The following is a 21,098-nucleotide window of genomic DNA, read 5'->3' as shown; positions in this document are numbered from 1 at the left end:
GGGCAATATTGTTGGCGATGGAAAGATTGAGGTTAGTGAGGGCTGTGTCAGGGTGGGGGTCAGCTGCAGGAATGGGAGGGGGAGAATAGGTGGAGGCAAAGGCAGCCACTGTCCCTTTTTTCATGGGTCTGGTGATTTTGAAGCAGAGTGGCCGTGCCGGGTGTGCCGCTGCAAGAGGAGAGGAGAGCTTCAGGTCTGTTGAGAGAAGAGAGTGGTCAGTCCAAGAGAGAGGGGTAGAGAGAGGGATGTCAGTAGAGATGAGGGCATCCAAAGTGTGACCTGTAGGACTGCGCATGCGCGAGCCGCGCATGAAGAGCTAATCGTCTCGGGCTCCCGGCGGCCGCGGAATATATCCTGTAATTATTCCGTACATCGGAACCACCCGACCCCAAGTCACAGCACCCCGGTGGCGGACGTCCCCAGGCAACAATAGCTGCGGCCTGGGGCGAAATCGGTCTCGGAAAGGCGAAGAACGCGACCCTGGAGTCGCAGGGGTGAGACTTGCCGCCATTGCCGCGCGGCTACAGAGCGGCCGCTCCGCCCCTCCCCCCTCTGAGCCATCGAGGTGCGGGCACTTCATAGAAGGCAGAAGACGGCCCCGAACCGACACCTACAGACCGCAGCCCGGAGCCCCTCTCTCTCCGAGCCATGCAAGACAGCCACACGCCTACCCACGCTGCCGGGCCGGACAGGACGGCATAGGAGAGGAAGAGGACGGGGGACGAGACACAGAGCTGAGATCTCTCCGCCCCTACCCCCCGCCACTGGGGAGACAGCAGCGTCCGGGGTTGAGCTGCGACGCAGACACGGGCAACACGGTGTCGCTCTCCCCCCAACAATACCGACAAGGTACGTGGAACCCCCCCCCCCCCCCCAACGAACCGAGGGACGACGTCCCGCACGAAGGAAGGAGCACAGCCCCCCCCCCTCCCACGACAACAACGGAGATGAGTGAAGGGGATTGAATGCCCTCTCCGCCCCCACCTCTAGGAGCACCCTGTACTGGTGACTGGGCGCATAACCTCACCTCCACACTGCGAAAGGGCTTCAAAGGCCCGGAAGACTGGCCACAAGCAGCAACCTTGGGACACGAATGTTGGGGGCACGAAGGCCCCTGTTGCAGGACCCATAGCCCCATTGGCAAAAAGTTTCTGGACACACACCCCACAAGGGGGAGCAACTCCCGGTGGAGACTAACATTGGGGCAACCCCCCCCCCGCCGCAGATCAAGGGCCTCGGGCACCATTACCGTTGGGAGACCGGGCCGTCACCCTACAACCAGGTCCCTGGGAGGATAATACTCCTACAGAAGTACACGCGGTGGGGTGTGCGTGACTGGCGCCGGAGACAGCGCTCCTCTGCGCTTCAGTCCACTCAGGAACAATACACATTCGAGACGGTGGGCACGGTTGTCATGATGCCTACCTCCAAGGTGCCAGACAAGACCCAGCTACCCCAGAGGCAGTCATCATGTCTTCAAGGGAAGTCACAACAGCCTCAAGTGGGGGCTCTTTGGACTCAGTCCTGGCGCCTTTGGCGCCAGGCTCATATCGGGCCACAGTCCTGGCGCCATAGGCGCCAGGCTCATAAAAGGGGACTTTGTGTTAAAGGTGCTTAGTGTTAACTTACCTGATGCAGACCATGCTGCAACATCCAGGCCTTCTGAAGCCTGAATGGGACTACTTTATCTTTGGAACTACTTAACCACACGGGTGTGGTCAGGGGAGGAATACATACCTGAGAGGAGGGATACATACCTGGAACTACTTTGAAGGCTATTTAAGCCACGCCCAAGCAGCAACTCACGCTTCGCGTTGTTCTGCATCTAGCAGCTGGACGCTCACCGTGTTTGCTCCTGCATTCTGTCTTCTGCCACTCCTGCCAGCATCCTGGAACACCTGCAAAGAGAGAAGAGAAGAGAAAAGGGTAAAGAAGAGTCCTTACCTGCTAAAACCGCATTCCGGAGACATCTCGCCGACGGTCCTGAAAAGGAAGACATCCATTTAAAAGCACATCGCATCGATCGCTGCAGAGCCGCATCTCACTCACCTGTACAAGGTACCACCACGTTCTACGGCGACATCTGGACTCGCAGCCACATCACCGCGCCTAGGGAGAAAAAGACAAGAATAAAGGTGAGAGGTGAAAGAAAACAAGGAAACCTTAATTCCCATTACAAAGCTTACCTGTTGGGTAATTCCAACTTCATTTCGGGTTGGTGCCGCATCCTGGCATTTCCGGACCCCGGCCCCTAAGGGGAAAAAGAGACATCAGCGTTAGTGGGCGCATGAAAAGACGTTACCCAACGCCCATTAAAGACTTACCTGATTTCTTCTGGATTGATCTTTGTTTCGGGTCGGTGCCGCATCCAGACATTTCCGGACCCCGGCCCCTATGGGGAAAAAAGACATCAGCGTTAGTGAGCGCATTGATACAAGGACACTGAGAGAACTCTCATCAAGCTCACCAGAGTCTCATTCTTCGGTTCCACAGCTCTTCTAGGAATAGTTTCCGCACCTGAAAAAGAGACAACGAACAATTATTATTGCGCAATCATACTCATTAACAGAATCCTTACGGTACTATACCGGGAAAACAAAACTTGAACCCTCGACAATCAAAATCCCAGTGAAGTAACTGGATACAACGCGCCCCTGCATGAGAAGCAGGATGGAGAGCTCAACCTTTCAAACCCTAAGGTGAGACTTCACGTGGGGGTCGCAGGAGGGTTTCGTAGAGGGGTGAGAAGGGAGCGGGAGGCTTATACTTTCTCCCGCAGATTGTTAATACTCCCTTTTCACATACAGAAAGATATTCCTGCGAGCCAGACAAGCCAGATTCGAAGGTCCGGTCCAGTCCATCTTCCGGGTCCTGCGCTTCACCATAGAAGAAGCAACAACACTCCAAACCAGACCTGCGCCTCCGTGGGAGTCAGGTGAGCGTAACAACGGTCCTCACGTGTATGCCCCTACCAGTGTTACGAAACAGAGACAGAGTGGCAAATGATAGATGACCGGCGAGCCCACCCCGACTTGGTGTCCTCGGCGATCCCCGCGGGGCATCCACACGACCCACCCGGGCCTAAATCCTCACATAAAACACCGGCTCGGCCATGGGCAAAGACAAGGTCAAGCGACAAACCCTGCAGAGTAAAATGGACCTTTACACAGTGGAGGCCCCCTCCCGCCAGGAGACACACAACCCGGCGGAAGCAGGCAACATGGAAGGAACTCAGGACCCCCAACTCTCCCTGAATGACTTAATGAAGGCAATTGGGGACTCGAGAACCTCGCTGGAACTTAAAATAGGAGGTGTCTCCACGGAAGTATATCTCCTTCGCCAGGATCTCTGCAACCTGTCGTCCAGGGTCGGAGAAGCGGAACAAAGGGTGTCGGATACAGAAGATAATGTCCGTCAGATGGAACAACAACTAGCCATAATCGCCCAGAAAATTAACCAACTGGAATACCGGGCCGAAGACAGTGAGGGCAGAGCACGCCGCAACAACCTCAGGATTCTCGGGATCCCGGAAAGAGAGGAAGGCCCTAGTGTTGAACTTTTCCTGCAGGACTGGCTACCTCATGTCTTTTCCCCCAAGAAATTGTCAAAATTCTTCTCTATCGAGAGAGCACATAGGGTACCCACTGGGAGACCCACCCCAGGAGCCCCACCTAGAACAATAATAGCACGCCTCCTCAACTACAGGGACCGAGACGCTATCCTGCAGATGGCACGGGCCTCCGGCCCAATCACATACAACGGCTATAGAGTGGGGGTTTTCCCGGACTATACCAAAGAGGTCCATAAGGCCCGCCAGTCATACGACTCTGTCAAGAAGAAACTTCACTCCTTGTCAATTAAGTTTGCTCTCTTCTTCCCGGCGATACTCAAGGTCCACCACGAGGGCACGACCCATTTATTCCACAATCCCAAAGAAGCATGGGACTGGCTTGAAACACAGATCCTCAATGGGCCCATGACCCGATGCTCGCCCTCCGGACCGCCTACGCGCAAACCCAGGCCCGGGCAGCGCTCGCCACCCTTCACCCGGACAGACTCGGAAACCGCATCGCCACAGCATCCCACCCAAAACACCACTGAGAACGGATGAGGTCTGGGCACCATAGAACCAAACTGGCTACGTGACAACACGGAAACTACATCATCGCGGCCGCCACCGTTCAGGTACCGCAGTCTCCACAAGGGCTACCACCCTAGGTCGGGTCATCCCGACGCAGTTCAAGTTCACCAAGTTATAAGTTCAATGTTTGGGCGACAGGTGCTTCCAGTTGGCGGGGGGGGGAAGTACAGGGTGGGGGGAGTTTTGGGGAACAGAGGAAACGGAATCACGAGAAATGAAAGATGGAAACCAACATGAACAGACAAGGCAAACAAATACTGTTCCGGGCCAGGACCAGAGACACAAGTGTCTACCAGCCTTCAGGCGCTCCAGTGCGAAGCGGCCCCCGGATGTCCCCCCCGGGAGGAAAACGATACACGTCCCCGTGGGGAAAAAGGCAACGACCACTAATCCTCCCTGCTGCCACGCCAAATAGACTCACGCAGACAGGATGAACTCCAACAAGCTGACAATACTGTCCTGGAACGTCAATGGCCTCGGTTCTAGCATAAAGCGGAGACTGGTGCTCCAGTACCTAAACCGACACTCCCCGAACATTGCCCTCTTAAACGAAACGCACTTGATAGGCACAAACACCAACTTTTTCAAAAGGTCCAACTACTCGAATGTCTATCATGCCGGATTCACGAAAGGAGCCAGGGGCACAATGATTCTCGTTCACAAGAGAGTCCCTCTCCAGGTTAGGAAGATCAGGGCGGACCCCCGGGGTCGCTATGTATTGATGCTAGCGGACATCTGGGGCGAGAAATGGGGCCTGGCAGCAATCTATGCCCCCCCCACGCTGACGAAAGAACTGCTCGCCGAGCTTCAGAGCTTGCTCCTGGAGGAGGAGGCTGATGTGTGGGTGCTCAGGGGGGACTTTAACGAAGTAATGGACATCACAGTCGACAGAACCTATAGGCGAGCTGGAACAGGTCCCATCTCTACGCCGCTCGCCAGGTTCGCCGAGGCTTCAGGAATGGTGGACGCGTGGCGCACACTTCATGGAGACGAGGTAGGGTTCTCCTTCTACTCTGGTGTCCACAAATCATTCTCCAGGATCGACTACGCCTTCGTCCCCCGCAACGTGACCCACAGGCTTTTCAACGCTGCATTCCTCGTGAGAGGAATTTCGGACCACTCCCCCCTTCTTTTAACTCTCAAAAAATCCTCCTGTCGCCCGGATCGTAATTGGCGCCTAAATACATACCATCTCCGTCTCCCTGAAATTGCGGAGGAGCTAGAAAAGAGGACAACGGAATACTTCGAAATTAATGAGGGCTCGGTGGACTGCCCGATCTCGATCTGGGAGTCATACAAAACAGTCCTACGAGGGGAGGTTATTTCCACGGTTTCCGCCTACCAACAACGCCAAGTCCAGAAGATCAGGGAAGCAGAAACACGCGTCCTGGAGTGTGAGCGACAAATCCTTATACAAAACACCCAAGAAACAAAGGAAGCGATGCTCACGGCGCAGGACGCCCTCAGTAACCTGTCCCTAGACAACGCACAGACTGCCCACCAATTAGTCCGGAGCCAAATATACGAAGGGGGCGACAAAGATAACAAGACTCTGGCCTGGTTGGAGAGACGCGAGCAAAGCAGGGGACACGTAAGGGCAATCAGATCGCCGGATGGGACATTGTTGACAGAAGACTCGGATATCGTCGAGGCATTCGCCACCTATTATGAAAATCTCTATACCCCACCTATTGGGAATCCATCAGTTGAACCCTCTCGATACCGCGACCACATCGAGATTCTGATACTCCCGCAGCACCAATCTGATCTCCTGAATGCGGACATCACTGACACCGAGGTACAAGATGCGCTGGCGCAACTCCAACCCGGGAAAACTCCAGGCCCTAACGGGTTCCCAACTGAAACGTGGAAGTGCCTCGGAGGCATGTTACCTGTCCACATGCACCGCATGTTTCTACGCAGCAAGGAACTAGGAGCCCTTCCTCCAGACCTCAGGAAGGCATGCATAGTTGTCATACATAAGCTTGGGAAACCCCCGGAGGAATGCGCCTCCTATCGTCCGATATCCTTGATCAATGGCGAAGCGAAGGTTCTTGCCAAAACACTCGCTAACAGACTGCTGCAAGTGATCGAGACCCTCGTCCACCCGGACCAATGCGGTTTTATGCCCAACAAATCAACTCGGATGAACCTACGCAGAGTCCAATTGGCACTGTCCAGGGCAAAGGAAATACCAGCCCCACTCACCCTCCTGCCGGTGGACTTCGAAAAAGCTTTTGACTCTGTGTGGTGGGATGCTTTGTGGGAGATCATGGCTAGGATGAATCTGGGGCAGACATTTATATCTTGGGTAAAACTTTTATATGCATCCCCGGAAGCCACGGTGAGGGTGAACGGCAGGTCCTCCAAACCTTTCCCCCTGGGTCTGGGCACGAGACAGGGATGCCCGCTGTCTCCACTCCTCTTCCTCCTTGCCATCGAGCCGCTAGCGATTGAGCTTAGAGCTAACACCAACTGGACTGGTTTCGCCTGGCCGGGAGGGGGAGAAGACCGTCTTTCGCTCTATGCGGACGACCTGCTCTTATACCTCAGTAACCCGAGTATCTCATGCCCGGTGGTCTCCCGCATACTCAGGGAATATCAGTACTTTGCAGGCCTGAAGGTTAATGAGGCCAAAACCATCTTCTTCCCGATCCAGGGTGGCGAATCAGCGATCCCGGAGTCCTGCCCATATCACGTCTCTATCAGGGAACTCAAATACCTGGGTATACGGCTTGACCCGACGCTCGATGGGTTCCCCCGGCTTAATATACAACCTGTCATAGAGCGGTTCAACAGAGACACCCCCCATTGGCAATCTCTTCCCCTATCGCTAATGGGCCGAGCCGCATTATTCAAAATGATGACCCTTCCCAGACTATTGTATGTCCTCCAAAATGCCCCATTCCCCATCCCCCGAGAAACATTCGCACTCATTGACAAGAACCTCCGCACACTGCTAAGGGGCGGGAAACAATCCAGGATTGCCCTTGTTACGCTCCAGAGATCGGTGTGGGAGGGAGGCATCGGTTTACCCTGCATACGCACCTATTACCTGGCCACACAGATAGGGGTGGTGAATGACTGGATCCACGCGGATCCCACACTTCCACGCACCCGAATAGAGCTGGAGACCATGTCCCCGCTAACACAACGCTCCAAATCCTCTACGCCACCCACGATCAACTCCCGATGCTACCCAAAATGACCCACCACATCCGGCGCGCATGGCGGGCCGCACACAAACTAATCGGCTGGGAAGAACAGCCAACACTGTCGCAACCCATATGGCACAATGCGCTCCTCTCGGAACTAGTGAAAATGGGCTCCTTCGGTCACTGGCTGGCAAAAGGAATACATACATTAGCACACGTGATACAAGAGGGCCGCTTCTGAGCTTCGAGACCATGAGCGAACAATTCGACCTGGCACCCATGGACCGGTTTCGGCATGCGCAACTGTCCCATGCCATCCGCACCCAATTCCCCGACACTACTGTCGTACCTCCCTGTTCTCCCATCGAGACCAATATCCTTCCACAGCACATCTCCTCTAGGGTCACTTCCACTCTCTATCAGGCCCTTAACTCATTCGGGGCTACACAACTCGACAGGCTAAGGGCAAAGTGGGAAAGGGATCTGGGCCCCCTGGAACCTGAAGATTGGGTGGAGGCGTTAATGTCCCCAAGAGAAATTGGAATAGAATCCAAGCTCAGACTAATACAGCTGAGGATTCTCCATCGTTCATACCACTCACGCACTGCAATGGCCAGATGGGGGGGGGGAATAGAAGACGGGACATGTGTCCGTTGCAATACTGAAACCGCCACCTTCTACCATATGATATGGGACTGTCAGGCGATACAGGCCTTCTGGGTGGGCTGTGTCAACACAATCTCTGCCGCTCTGGTGACACCAATCCCTAGGGACCCCAAGATGATACTCTTGGGCATTGGGGGTGAAGTAGACCTGTCCAAATATGAAAAAATGTTCTTGGCAATTGCATTGGGGCAGGCAAAAGACTTATTGCGGCCAATTGGGGATCTGCTGAACCATTGAGCCTGAACCGTTGGAGCAATGAGTTGGACAGGTGCGCTACCTTAGCGCCGGATCTATAATGCAAGGGGCTGTCCCCGCAAATTCGAAAAAAATATGGGGTAAATGGCTAGATGCTCATTGAGCCCCGCGGGTGGGGGTACACCGGCAACGCTGCTAGCATTGTTTGCCTGCCATGTCCTATTGTTGTCTTGCGGTCCTCGGCCCTACAGGCCCTGTTGCTATGGATAATTGCCTTCAACGTGTACACTGCTGATTCATGTCTTATTCATGTATGTTTTTCTATGTTATGTGGTTAAAAAATTCAATAAACAGAGTTTAAATAAATAAATAAATAAAGTGTGACCTGTAGTGTGCGTAGAGCTAGAGGGTAGGATAGAGAGGGAGAGAGAGTCGCAAATGTTGCAGAAAGGACCTGAGGAGTCAGAAGAGTCCAGATGGATGTTAAGATCACCCATCAGGAGGAGTTGAGAGGAGGAGGAAAGTAGAGAGGAGGCCAGGTCAGCCCATTCCGAGAGGAAGAGAGTGGCCTGTCCTGGTGACCGATAGAAGGTGGCCGTAAAGAGAGAAGATTTAGGGGAGCTATGATATTCATGTGAGCATTTAAATCCAAATTTGGTGTTAAATTAATTGGTGAAATGAACATGTATGGAGTTTATTGCAAAACAAATCAATGAAAAGACACGCTCACTTTCTTAAAAAAATAAAATAAAAAAAAACGAAAAAAAAAAAAAGACAAGACAAGACCAGTTCAGCACAGACAGCGCGATGAGCACTTTCTACAAATGACCTGTAGATGACGGAACACCACAAAATTAATGACAAAAAAAAAATAATAATTCTCTTGGGAACGGGATGGCCTATTGATCTAGAAATAGTTACATTAATTCGGCAATGAAATAAAGAATATTCCATGCAAAATTCATGCCGCCAGACCTCACCATTCAAGAGGAGTTGCATCCCAAAGATCAATGCCACATACAAACCCACAAATAAACACAACTTTGTTTTACATATCTATATATGTTGTGTTTATTTGAAAACTGCTTAAAGATAGTGCTTACCCTTTCCCGCAGTAACTAACGGGAAAGGGTATGCACTATCTTTAAGCAGTTTTCTTGCTCTTGTGTGGGAGAAGCCTTTGTCCTGTCTGTTGTATTTGCACCTGGTGTTGTGGTGTCCTCGTGATCACATCCCCTAAGGAGCTGGAGGATATTCAGTCATTGTCTCCATGTTGTTGGTGTACGGTATGAGCTACGCCCTGACAGTTCTCAAGCTTAAAAACCCTTCCTTGAGAAACTGATCGTATGTTGAAAGGGTGTGTATCTTGTATCATTAGGCCAAGGATCTCAAAGGAACTTTTTCTTATTTTCTTTTTCTGTTATATGATCTGAGGCACGTACAGAGCATTTTCTCTTTTTCTGCTCCCTTCTGTCTCTGTGCACTGCTGACCAGCGAAGAGCTTGAAATCCAGGCCCCCGCGAGTGCCAGTCCTTTCTGCCTAGGTGTAAGACTTGTTGTCAAAGCCTTATGGGCAAAGGCCTTCCTGAAGCTTAGGGACATCTGGCTGCCCATGCTGAAGCCCAACTCGTGATCCAATGACTCATGTACTGACATGCTTTCACTGTTACCTGAAGAGCTTTATCTTTTCTATATACTCTGCATGTTGTTTTTCACTTGGACTACATTATTATATAATTTTCATGAGCAAGGTTGTTTTTATTTCCAAGTTGTGCTTCTCTAATGCGTTGCTGCTCTCTGAAATTGAAGAGAAGTCATGCTGGTCATTGTGTAGAATGGAAAACCTATTTATCATTGTTCTAAAACAATAAAGAACATTTTTCTTCTTGACAAATTATTACAGCAGGTCAATCATAATTTATGATAGGACTCACTGATAGTAAATCAATGTATATTTCACAGAACCCCCAATTTGAATAAACCCTATTTGGCCATGCGCTTAAATGGGTGCCATTGGCTGCAGCATTGAATACATTGGAATATTTAAAGTTTGAGAGGTTAAAGTTTGAAAAACAAAAGCGTGAGGAAGCCATTTTTTAAATATAACATAAACAAATGAAATACACCAAAAAAATACATATTTTCAAACTTGAAGTTTTGAACTTTAATGCATAGCAATGCAAAGTCTAGAACATTTTTTTTTTAATTTTTAAGATTAAATAGAGTAGGTCAGACATTCATTTTCTTGTTAATGGACATCCCAACCACACCCCAAATATCATGGTCCACAATGTACAGCAACTATGCTGAATTTAACACGGTTTGTAGCACATTGCTTTTGTGAGTGCGACATTTGCTAACATTAGTTGGCATTAAGTATTTTGGGAATATTCTTGCTGAATTACATTATGGAAGCAGTCAATGGTAAATCCTAGGAACTTGGTGGAGGCGGCGAGACCATTGCAAGAGGTCTGACAGTCGAACCCTGGCAGATGTGTGTGAGGAAACAGAGGGAATTAGTGGAAATTCAGTTTCAATTGCAATGATGTATGACGAAGTGGCAGAAACTTCAACCTTTGATGCGTTTACAGTTTTTTTTAGAAGATAGATAGTACTCACTGATAACACTTAATGATAAGGTAGAACATTGTTAGCGCTCCGCTTATTGTATCTCCCTGTTGTTCAGCTCACCCACGGGTTTTATGTGCGAGTTAAATAACCTTTGTGGATAGATAGGAACTTGGACAATGGCAAAATACACTGGGCAGGAAGGGTATACCCTGATCCCAACTAATGTATTGGTACCTTTCCAATGGGGAAAAGGCAGAACCAGTCTTGCAACATGCCACCAATAACTGTGAATCAGGAGAAATCTTAAAAGTTCCATGGTTAACCATGCCTGTGTGTGCTCCTAGAAGGAACTGCAGTGGGCATCATCAGTTTATTTAGCATGATTAGGGTATCCTCCACAACCTGAAGGCCGTGCTGGGCTTATTTGTGTGGGTTTGGTTTGTGTGAAGAATCCCCTAGCATTCGGCTTTGCACACACACTTCAGCAGTTTCAAGTTTTATTCCATTTCCAGCTGTCTCAAATTTCAAAGTTTCAGACTTCAAACTTTGAACTCGCTACTAGCCATTGGCGTGTGGTAATTGGCTCTTGCCGCGTTAGATATGGTCTGCTGTGTGCAGGTGGAGAACATCGTGCAGGGATTTGCAACCTGCTGCTCTCTGAATAATTTGGACTACAATTCCAATTAGCCCTTGCTAGCATAGTCAATGGTGTGGGATGATGAGAGCAGGGATGCCATTGAGGTCCTTGCTACATCTGTGGTCTCTCTTGCTACCCCTAAAAAACAACTAAAACAATATTGGCTGTGGCCAATGCCATTTGGCTCTTTATTTCTGGAGTGGCGGGCTTTCTTGTGTAGGCCTCTTAAGAAATAACAGGGACTTCCACAATTGTAACACTTTGAGCAGTGACCCTAAATAAGAAAGAATAGGAATAACAAATAATTTGTCTTTCTGGAATTCTATACAATAATTGCTAGACTCATTAAAGGCTTATTTCAGGCACACTTCAGGGGGCGAGTCACTGATTTAGTCTGTTCTTAAACACCTTAAATTCACAATGCTGACAAAATCTTCCATAAAGCGTTTAGAGTAGAACAAGCATCCATTTCGGACTATGTATTTTGCTTTTCGCAAGGTGCAGTTATCGCATGCTTTGTTTCTGCCGCTGTCTCTGTTATGATCATCACAAGATATTCCATCTCGGTGTCCTTGGTCACTTGACAAAATCCTTGTGCCTAAAAGCTTGTGTACAGTGTAGAAATGTTTGCCCATAGCACATAACGTTGCCCTTGATTCATTGTGCCACAATTAATGCTTTGTCTTAATGTGTCTATCTTTCCTATCTCCATGGCATGCTGTTCAGAATGTTTGCTGGCATGTATGAGGTAACTTGTGCCCAGAGTACGGGATGCCGTGTGAGTGCGCTGCTTTTTCTGCGCTACTCTAAATTCTTTAATACACAGTTATCAACCCTCCCAATCAATGGTATATATTTTGCCAACCTCCGAAGCCTGAAACGTAGATCCACACAGGCTTGACATGTGGACAACTTTGCACCAGACCTGCAGATTAAATGTCCTGCTGTTAAATCTCAGTTACCAGTTTAATGGTATCCACTAGAGTGGAATTTGCTTTCTGACTTGGAGTACATTCAAACATGTAATTGCTCATTTGGCTATAGCCGGTACCATCGCTCTAGGTGGTAAGATCGCTCAGTGGGTTGAGCACTTGCTGCTGTGATGTGTGTGTGTGTGTGATCTGCTGGTTGCAGGTTCAAATCCCGGCAAGGCCAACTCAGCCTTTCATCCTTCTGAGACTAATAAATCAGTACCAACACAGGTTAGGTGATATTGTATTTATATTTGTTTTAGAAGAAGCGCTGGAGCATAAGTGCTACATAATAACACATTATCATTTGGCCTTGGACGCCTGCTTGCATTCACAGTAAGTTGGTAATATGAGCCTATACACACTGATATTAACGATGCATATGGTGATCTATTTTTGTATGAAATGTATATCACATTACAGTAATATCGTAACCACATTTTTCGTAGTGTACATGGGAACAATGCTATGCAATGCCACTTCCTGTTTTTTCAAGGGGTGTAAGGTCGTGTTCTATCACTTCCCGTGATGTCACTTCAGGGTGGGGTCACATGGCATCACTTCATGTGATGTCATCAGAGGATAAGAGTCATATGAGGTCACTTCCGCTACCCCTAGCATTTTGCTGAAATGACTTCCTTGCATGAGAGTCGTAGTCCAAAACATCTGGAAAGCCACAGTTTGCAGACCCCTGATCTAGGTGATCCATGACTTTTTATCCTTGGCTAGTTTCTTGGTATTTAAAATGTTACTGCTGATGATATTTCTTGATAGCTGATCTTGTGCCTCTTTTAATTGTGTATCAGTCGCCTGGTGGGCCTTGTGTGTCAGGGAGGTTGCAGTAACTATAACTGAGGTGCTGGCTTTGTTTTGATTGGATAATGTACACGATGGCTAACCTGTTTCTAATAGACACGTTTCCTATGTCAGGTCAGCAGCATAGCTACTCACTGCAGTGTTGAGCCGCAAGCCTCTCGGCAACATGCAGAGCTGTGCCTGTCTTAATACCCACAGCAACTTTGTAATGTATTTCTGTGAAAAGTAGATTTGTGCTCCTAAAAAAGTAGGTAAAATGCTCTCACACTGTATTAAGGCCGGCTCTCCTCAAATCTAGTGGCACATCAGATTTTTATCGACCGTTTCTTTGGGTGTTTGTTAGTTATACCTATGATTCCTTCTTCACATCTTCAACTTGTATCATTACAGTGAATTCAAGAATGAGTTTTTGGAACTTCTCAGAAGAAGGTTTGGTAAGCCCCATTCTATTTACCATGGTAAAGTAAAGATCAATAATTTTCTAGCCTTGAATGTGACCTTTCTTCAAATATTTTGTTGTCATTAGGAACAAAGCGGGTGCACAACAATATTGTGTACAATGAATACATCAGTCACCGAGAACATATCCATATGAACGCGACTCAGTGGGAAACTCTGACTGATTTCACAAAGTGGTTGGGGCGAGAAGGTAATAATAATTCTATTAATGTTCTGCACGTTTTACTGTTTCAGAATGTCTCTAGGCCTGAAATATTGTTTGCTCAGTTAAGTTAAATTGCCTTTCAAGTTCAAAGCCACTAGACAGGCAAGGAAGCAGCTAGCCTCTGCTAGCTCTCTAAATGCACACAGCAAAGTATGTCTTAATCGCCCTGAGTGATTTATCACTTGATGATGGTGAGTGCGCATTATGTGACTTGAACAGCTCTAGAAACAATGACAGTTTAAAAAATACTTGTCGAAATTATAGATAACTAGTAATCAGAGTCACAGATGGCCTTAACACAGAGACTTCTGGGAAGTTTCAAGGGTTTTAATCTTTTGTTGAATCTCAAAAACTGCTTTATGTAAAGAATTGTCAGATGGTTCACAGGAACAATAGACATGTCTTTCAGGGTAGTTTGCTGGGCTGGAAAAGGGGTTTGGGAAGTGGCACTAGGGCAATCCCTCTCTCTCAAACAGCCTGTTTTACTGGGAAGTAGAGAACTTCAGTCTTAGTTGAGTTGAGCCTGAGCGAGTGAGATGCCATCTAGTATTTGATCACCGTGACCGCTCGTCAGATACGCAGGAAAAGGAGAAGATCTGACTGCCATCAGCAAAGAGTTGATAGAAGAAGCCATAGGAGGATATCAAGGTGCCTAACCAGAGGTTATAGAAAGTGAAGAGAGGTGGACCCAGAACTCACCCTTTGGGAACACTAAGAGTAAGTGGTGTGAGTGGGGTACTAAGGCTGTTCCAGGACACCTGAAGTGTCTGGGGATGCGATATGAAACAATCCAAGCAATGGCCTTGTCACTGCTGCCTATAAGCGATAGTGTTGAGAGAAGGTCAGAATTGTTGATGGTCTCAAAGGCATCCGATGTTGAGAAGAATAAGAATAGATGAACGGTTAGCATGACGAGCGGAAGAGATTTAGTTGCTGATATTGAGGAGAGGTGATTCTGAGTGCAGAGTCCGGAAGCCAGATTGAAGAGGATCCTGGAGGTTATGTGTGCCACAGTACTCAGTCTATTGAAAACTATACACTCTAGGATTTTGGAATAGTCAGGTAGAAGAGAGACTGGAAAAAAGTTGGCAGGACAGTTAGGATCTAGGCCTAGTTTCCTAAGGATAGGGATGACAGTAGCCGACTTGTATGATGATGAAAAAGTGGCACTGTCAAGAGAGTAGCTGAAGAGGGGAGTAAGATATGGAGCAACACTAGGAGCTATAGGTTTCACTATGTGTGGGGATATAGGGTTGATGGGGGGGCACATGAAGGGTTAACCCTGAGCAGAAGGTCAAGAATCTCATTGGGGTTGGTGGGGGCAAAGGAAGATATTCTCGTAGGAGAGGAGGGCAAAGGTGGTGGAGAAAAGTGAGCAGGTGGGGGGTAGAAGCTCATTTGTGAGTGTATTCTGAATGTTGGAAATATTTAAAGTGAAGTAGCGAGCTAGATCATTCACAGAAAGAGCAGAAGCGGCAGAGGATGGTTTAGGAGGTGAACAAATTGAATTGAGAGATTTTTGGAGGTGTCTGTGTTGAAAGAATCGAGGCAGAATGAGAGAGGGATAGAAGTAACGATTGGCAGTGTCGAGAGCAGCTTAGTAGTTTTGAAGACCAGTCAGGTAGAGTTGGAGATCCAAAGAGTGTCTAGATCTTTGACAAGTGCAAAGGTTTTTCCTCATTGTTTTCAGGGTGCTGGTGGTAGGTGTAATCCAAGGGCTTGGAGGGTAGGGTTTAGGAGTGAATGTAGTAAGAGACAAGTGAGAGGAGAAGGAAGCGTTCAGAGCTGCGTTAAAGTTGGTGAAGGCTTTATCAGTGGCAGGAATGGTGAGTTTTTCACTGGCGGAGAGCGAGAGTGTTGTATGTCAGAGAGGTAGATGGGGAATTTAGAGGAGGAAAATGTGTGTTTGGTAATGCAAGTGGTAGATGGAGAGGGTGGGGGGTAGGAGTGGAGCTTGAAGCAAAGATGATGGAATGATATGATGTGGCATTTATAACGCGCCTATACACACGTGTTTCAAGGCACAACGCTGCAAGGGAGGGGGAACAGAGGGAGGACAGAGACAGCAATCCTACTAGGCAGTGTCTCAATCAGATCGTGCAAGTGCAGGGGAAGGGGGAAGAGGAAAAGTGCTGACTGGGAGGGGGGGTGGGGACAGTACAGTACACGGGGTAATAGAAGAAATGAACAATAGGTGTAGGGCCAGCTGGTGGCAAGTGCAGGGGTAAGTGCAGACATCGGGTGTCAAGTGCTGGTGAGGGACTGTAGGGATACAGAAAAACAGTCCCCAAGTGCGGGTGTTGCCAGGGAGGCAGTGCGGGTGTGTAACTGGTGGGGGTTGGGGTCCTGGGCCTAGATCAGAGGGTGGCCAGGTAACCAGTACAGTTTCAGCTAGGAATTCAGCAGGGGAGAGGAGGAGAGAAAGCAGAAGCAAAGAGGAAGGTTTTGAGGTGCATCTGGAACCGGAGATAGTTCTCCAAGTTTCAGGTAGGCAGGGTGGCTGTTCCAGAAGGAGGCCCCAGCCGAAGAAAGAGATCTACCACCAACTCGTTGCTTGGAGAAGCGACTGACCCTGAGGGAGTTGGAGGCGGATCAGAGGGAAAAGGAGCAGTGGAGATATTGGAGGCAGAGAGTTGAGAGGAGGTGAGAATAAGGTCAAGGGGGTGTTACCATTTGAATGGGTGAGAAGAGTGGACAGAAGAGAGCGAGTGATTAAAGAGAAGGGACCTAAAGTCAGTGGATAGAGGAGTGGAGAGAGAGGGGAGATTAAAGTCACAAGTGATAATGAGGTGATGATGGGGAGGAAAGGATTTGATTAGTTGGGAGAGGTGGCCGATAGGGAGAGATAATATGAATGCCATAGGGAGCAGTGATTGTGCAGACAGTGTATTTGAAAGAGGAATAAATAGCAGGAGATGGGGGGGGGGTGTAGGAGAGATGGGCGGTTTGGAAGATGCAAACCGCCCTATACCACCACCCCTAATTGTTGGGCTGGGAAAGTGGGCAAAGGTGTAGGTAGTCTTGTCAAGGACAGCAAGGGTTGCAGGGTCTGAGGGAGAAATCAAGGTTTCTGTTAGGGGTAATGAGATCAATCGAGGAAAAATGGTAAAGAAGGAAGTTGGAGGCAAAGGAAGTCTTGTTACAGATTGTCCGTTCCAAAAAGCCATGGAAAGGCAGCGTGATGTAGAAGCATACTGGTGTTGAATATGCAAAGTAGAGGGGCGCAGGGGGCTGGTGCGAGAAGTGGAAGTGTGATGAGTTGGGTTTGGAGGTTTTGTGAATAGAGAGTAGGTGAGCGAGAAGAGAAGTGTTGAGCAAAAGAGATGATGGGGACAGTAAGAGAGTTTAAATGGTTTTGGCCAGGTGGTAAGAGAAGTGCATGGTGAGGGCGGGGCTCAGCAAAGACCTAATTGGTATTCGCAAGCAAGTAGCAGGACACAGCAAAGCTATAGCTCAAAGCCAAAGAGGTAAAGGGGCTGCAGGTTGGCCCGTAGCTGTTTGCCGGTAGCTGTTTGCCCATAGCTGGGTCGTCCGAAGCAGAGTTGTCCCCAAAGCAAGGAGTCAAGTACTGGAAGTGGTGAGGGGCATGCCAATGGCGGGAAGGGGAAGCAGGACCACCAGCCTGCAGCTACAGAGCAGGGCAGGCTGGGAGATGAGTCCTTCCCAGCTGCCCTGTTCGTCGCTTGATGTTGGGGCAGGTTATTAAGAACTTTGCTGGGTGGATCTGGATGAAAGTTTTTACAACATGCCTGGCAGACACCCCTTCAAACTGGGACCTTTGTTGCAAATTTGCTGAATCTTACCAAGGTTATTAAGCAAGGAAAAAAAGCTGTTTTTGTCCTTTACCCTTTCATTTTGCATCAAGAAAAAAAGGTGCTTCGATTGAACATATGCACAGCAAAAACTGCTGGACGGATTAGCGCCAAATAAGAAAAAAGTGGGCACAAAGCATTACAGAAATTTCTTTTCTTGGTATGATCTAACGAGTAGTTGTCAAAAAAATAAATAAAAACATGGTCCCTCTTGGTGCATTGCAGCACTGAGGTTTCTCAGAAATAAACTTTGTTTGCAAAAAAAGTGCTCAAAATAATTTTTGGGGACAGAAAACAGGTTATAGGGGTGCGGAGGGTGTGAAAGAGAACCAACTGGTTTGTTTGGTACTTTGGGCAGTTGGCCTGGAAATCCCGTTTTGAGGCAGACCGTTTCACCTTGCTGCAGAATTCCCACCGGAAAATTGGAAGATCAGCTTGAGGGTGGTGGGAAAAACGCATTGAGAATGAGTTGGGGAAAGAGCATAATTAGGGGTGGTAGAGGTACTTATGAAGGAGGAGTGAGGTATATGCAGAATGGCAGTGGGCTGGGGTCTGATTTTTCACTTTCGAACATTGGCAAATTTCCGCGGTAATCACAAAACATTGCTTATCCATTGGAATGATTCGCATAGCAATACAAGCCGACACCATGGTGATTGTGATTATGGTTCTGTAGGAAAATTCTGAGGGAAAATATCACGGGAACAATGGAAGGGCGAAGTGGTCGGTGGTTTATTTTGACTAATTTTTGCTCCGTGAACATTTATGAACGAGAGGGTATATGACATAGCCATAGGCCACAGTGTTTTAGCAAAATCGGTGCAGTGTGGCTGATGGGACCTGGTTTATTACCATTGAGATGAATATGGGCCGCAGTGGCCGAAGCCTGTCGCCATTCGGCCATGCATGGTCATTTATAATGATTGTTGCAGAGTGGCGTCCATGGCTATTGGATCCCGTCACCATAAATGGAACCCAAGACTAAAGCAAACTGATTCTTCGTACATTGAGCCATCTGAGTCACACATAAAAGAAGCAGCACAGTTTGTAGTTTTTCGGCATCAAAGACCAATGGAAATTGTTTCAAGTTTAAGTGAGAGTTGGGCCGGAAACATTTATTATTTTGTTTGTCATTTCCAGATGCCGGTAATCATCTGTGCACCTGATAGATAGCACTCTGCATGTGGGAATAGCGTCACAGCTTATCTGTCCCAAGGAGTACATTATACCCAAAGACTGGGTTTTTACCACTGTTAAGTGAAAACAGGAGAAGCAGAAAGCACCAGTTTAAAATGGAACTTTATCTCTAAAAGTGCAAAGGACATGAACTGTGATACAGACACTTATAAGTCTAGTAGTAGGATGTTGCTAAGTGGTCTGAATGGTATGCTCCTGCAGTTTTCCTCTTGTACATCAAGTGAAGAAAATGAATTATTAATTTGCCTTTCTAATGCAATGTTTTATCTCAACAACTGCCTATCACTGTATAAAGTGTATACTAATATAGTTGGTGTTATATAATGCACTGTATATGTTCAAAAACAGTGATTCTTTTGTGTTGAATAACAATGGTGTTCAAACTCAGCCTGATATTGTGCTGCCTTCAAGTTGACCTGATTTTCAACTCGCAGCAAGCTAGTCACCCCAACCTATAGGAATCGTCCAAGGGATATTCTTATAAAAATAAACTGTTCTACAGCATGGGGTCTGGCATGGATTCACATACTCATGAATATTCCCTGTTGACAGGCTGGGAATCCTCGGTAAAAGAAAAAACAGTTTAACTTTCGCTTGAAAGCAGTATTTCGAATGGATTGTGTCCTCCCACGTATTCCTGATCTTTTGATAATATCTTTCCAGCTTCAGCTGCTATGGAAAGAAAATTCTCAACAGAGGGCACTGTGTGCTGTTTTGTTGAATAGATGTCCCTCAAGGGCCTCCGTTGGACTGTCGATGTCATCATAAGTATAAGTAGCGCTGTCGGTGCCCGTTGGCTTCAGTTTCATTTTTCAGAGCATTTGATTCGAAGAATTACGGCACACTTTGGTTCTTCACTGAACTTCTGTCACTAATTTTCTAATACGTAAATGTCTTTACCGTCTGCTCCATCAACGCCTAAAACAGGGTTCAAGAAATGCCAGGACTGTGTATCAAAAATGTCAATCACGACCCCCACCGCATTTGCCTGTTGTGTCTCATGAACTAAACCTCACACATCAGAGTGTAACTCCTGCCAGGCGATGACCGACAAGGTTCTAAGGCAGCGTAACGGCACATTGGAGGTGGGTAGGCTCCCTTCGAAGGCTCCTTTTTGAAGATTTCCAAAAAAGAAAGTCTGAAGAGTCGAGAGATTCTCATCGACGGAAAAAGTCTAAAAGATCTCGATCGAGAAGTCGATCACATCATTCTTCCAAAAGACCAAGAAATGGGGCCCCAGGTCACCTTCGACCTCTAGTGATTCCTCCACCGAGGTAATCAAATGTCCAACCATGTCGGACTCCCAGCTAAATGGAATGCATTTCGAAAAGAAATGTTGCAAATCTTTTAGAACGAGAAGCAGAAAGACCATGCCCCTGTCGATCTGCCTAAAGAAGGCAAAGGAAGTCGAAGACGAAATCCTATGTATCTTAGGCATAAGCCAGAGTTATATCGAGAACTGTCCAAATCTTGATGTGACGAGAAATCGTCGAGGGCTTCGACAAGCCAAGAATCCAGTCCTTCGAAGGTCCCTTTGAGGAAGCATAAGAAGTCGGCAACTTCGACTCTCTCAACAACTCCATCAGCATCAGAGCCGTCAACTCAGCAAATTCAAAGTCTATGACACCAACTTCAGAATCATTGTCAATGATTTCTTCGAAGTTGTCGAAGCCCCCCCCATAACGCAAAATAAGATTTTCAAACCCTTTCCAAAAAATGATTTTTTTAATCTTTAATTTCAATTTATGAAGACAACGAGCCCTCAGACGACCATGCACTCCCATTTGGCTTAAAATTGTGGTACCCCAAATGTGCAGACAGCCAGTGGTATAGATTTTTTTTTTCGAAAATATTTTTATTTTATTTTGAAGCCAAACATACACACTACAACTGTTTCAATACATAAAAAGCATCATTAGACAAACACATTTTCATTAGAACTCCCCAACTCCCGCCCCCTCCCCCTTGAACTAGAGCCGATTCTCACATGTCATTTACAGGAGCATCATTGGGTAGCACAATACTTAAGCAATTATCATCCGAGTCCTCTGTTCCGTTGTTACCCTGGTGAGGGTTTGCCATAGAGGCCACCAATTGCCACCAGGCCAGCAAGGGCCCTACTTCCTCCTCGCCCCCCCCCCCTAGTGACCGCTTCAAACCAGACTACAGATTCAGCTTCCGCCCACCTCAAGAGGTCCGCCCACCATAGCTCCACCCTAGGTCTGTGGGCCGCCTTCCAGCCCATGGCAATCCTGCGCTTGGCCAAAACACAA

General features: G+C 47.8%; 1 protein-coding gene across 1 annotated transcript in view; it reads left to right on the top strand.

Moving 5' to 3' along the window:
• Positions 1-21,098, top strand: part of KIN (Kin17 DNA and RNA binding protein) — a 375,593-nt gene that overhangs the window by 79,445 nt on the left and 275,050 nt on the right. Inside the window, exons 3-4 of the mRNA XM_069629676.1 lie at positions 13,543-13,586; positions 13,679-13,801. Of these exons, the coding sequence (XP_069485777.1) occupies positions 13,543-13,586; positions 13,679-13,801 (167 nt within the window). The remainder of the gene's footprint in view (positions 1-13,542; positions 13,587-13,678; positions 13,802-21,098) is intronic.

Source organism: Ambystoma mexicanum, chromosome 12, assembly GCF_040938575.1.
Source record: "Ambystoma mexicanum isolate Mex_15411 chromosome 12, UKY_AmexF1_1, whole genome shotgun sequence".
NCBI classification, from domain to species: domain Eukaryota; kingdom Metazoa; phylum Chordata; class Amphibia; order Caudata; family Ambystomatidae; genus Ambystoma; species Ambystoma mexicanum.
This window is presented reverse-complemented; position numbering and strand designations above follow the sequence as displayed.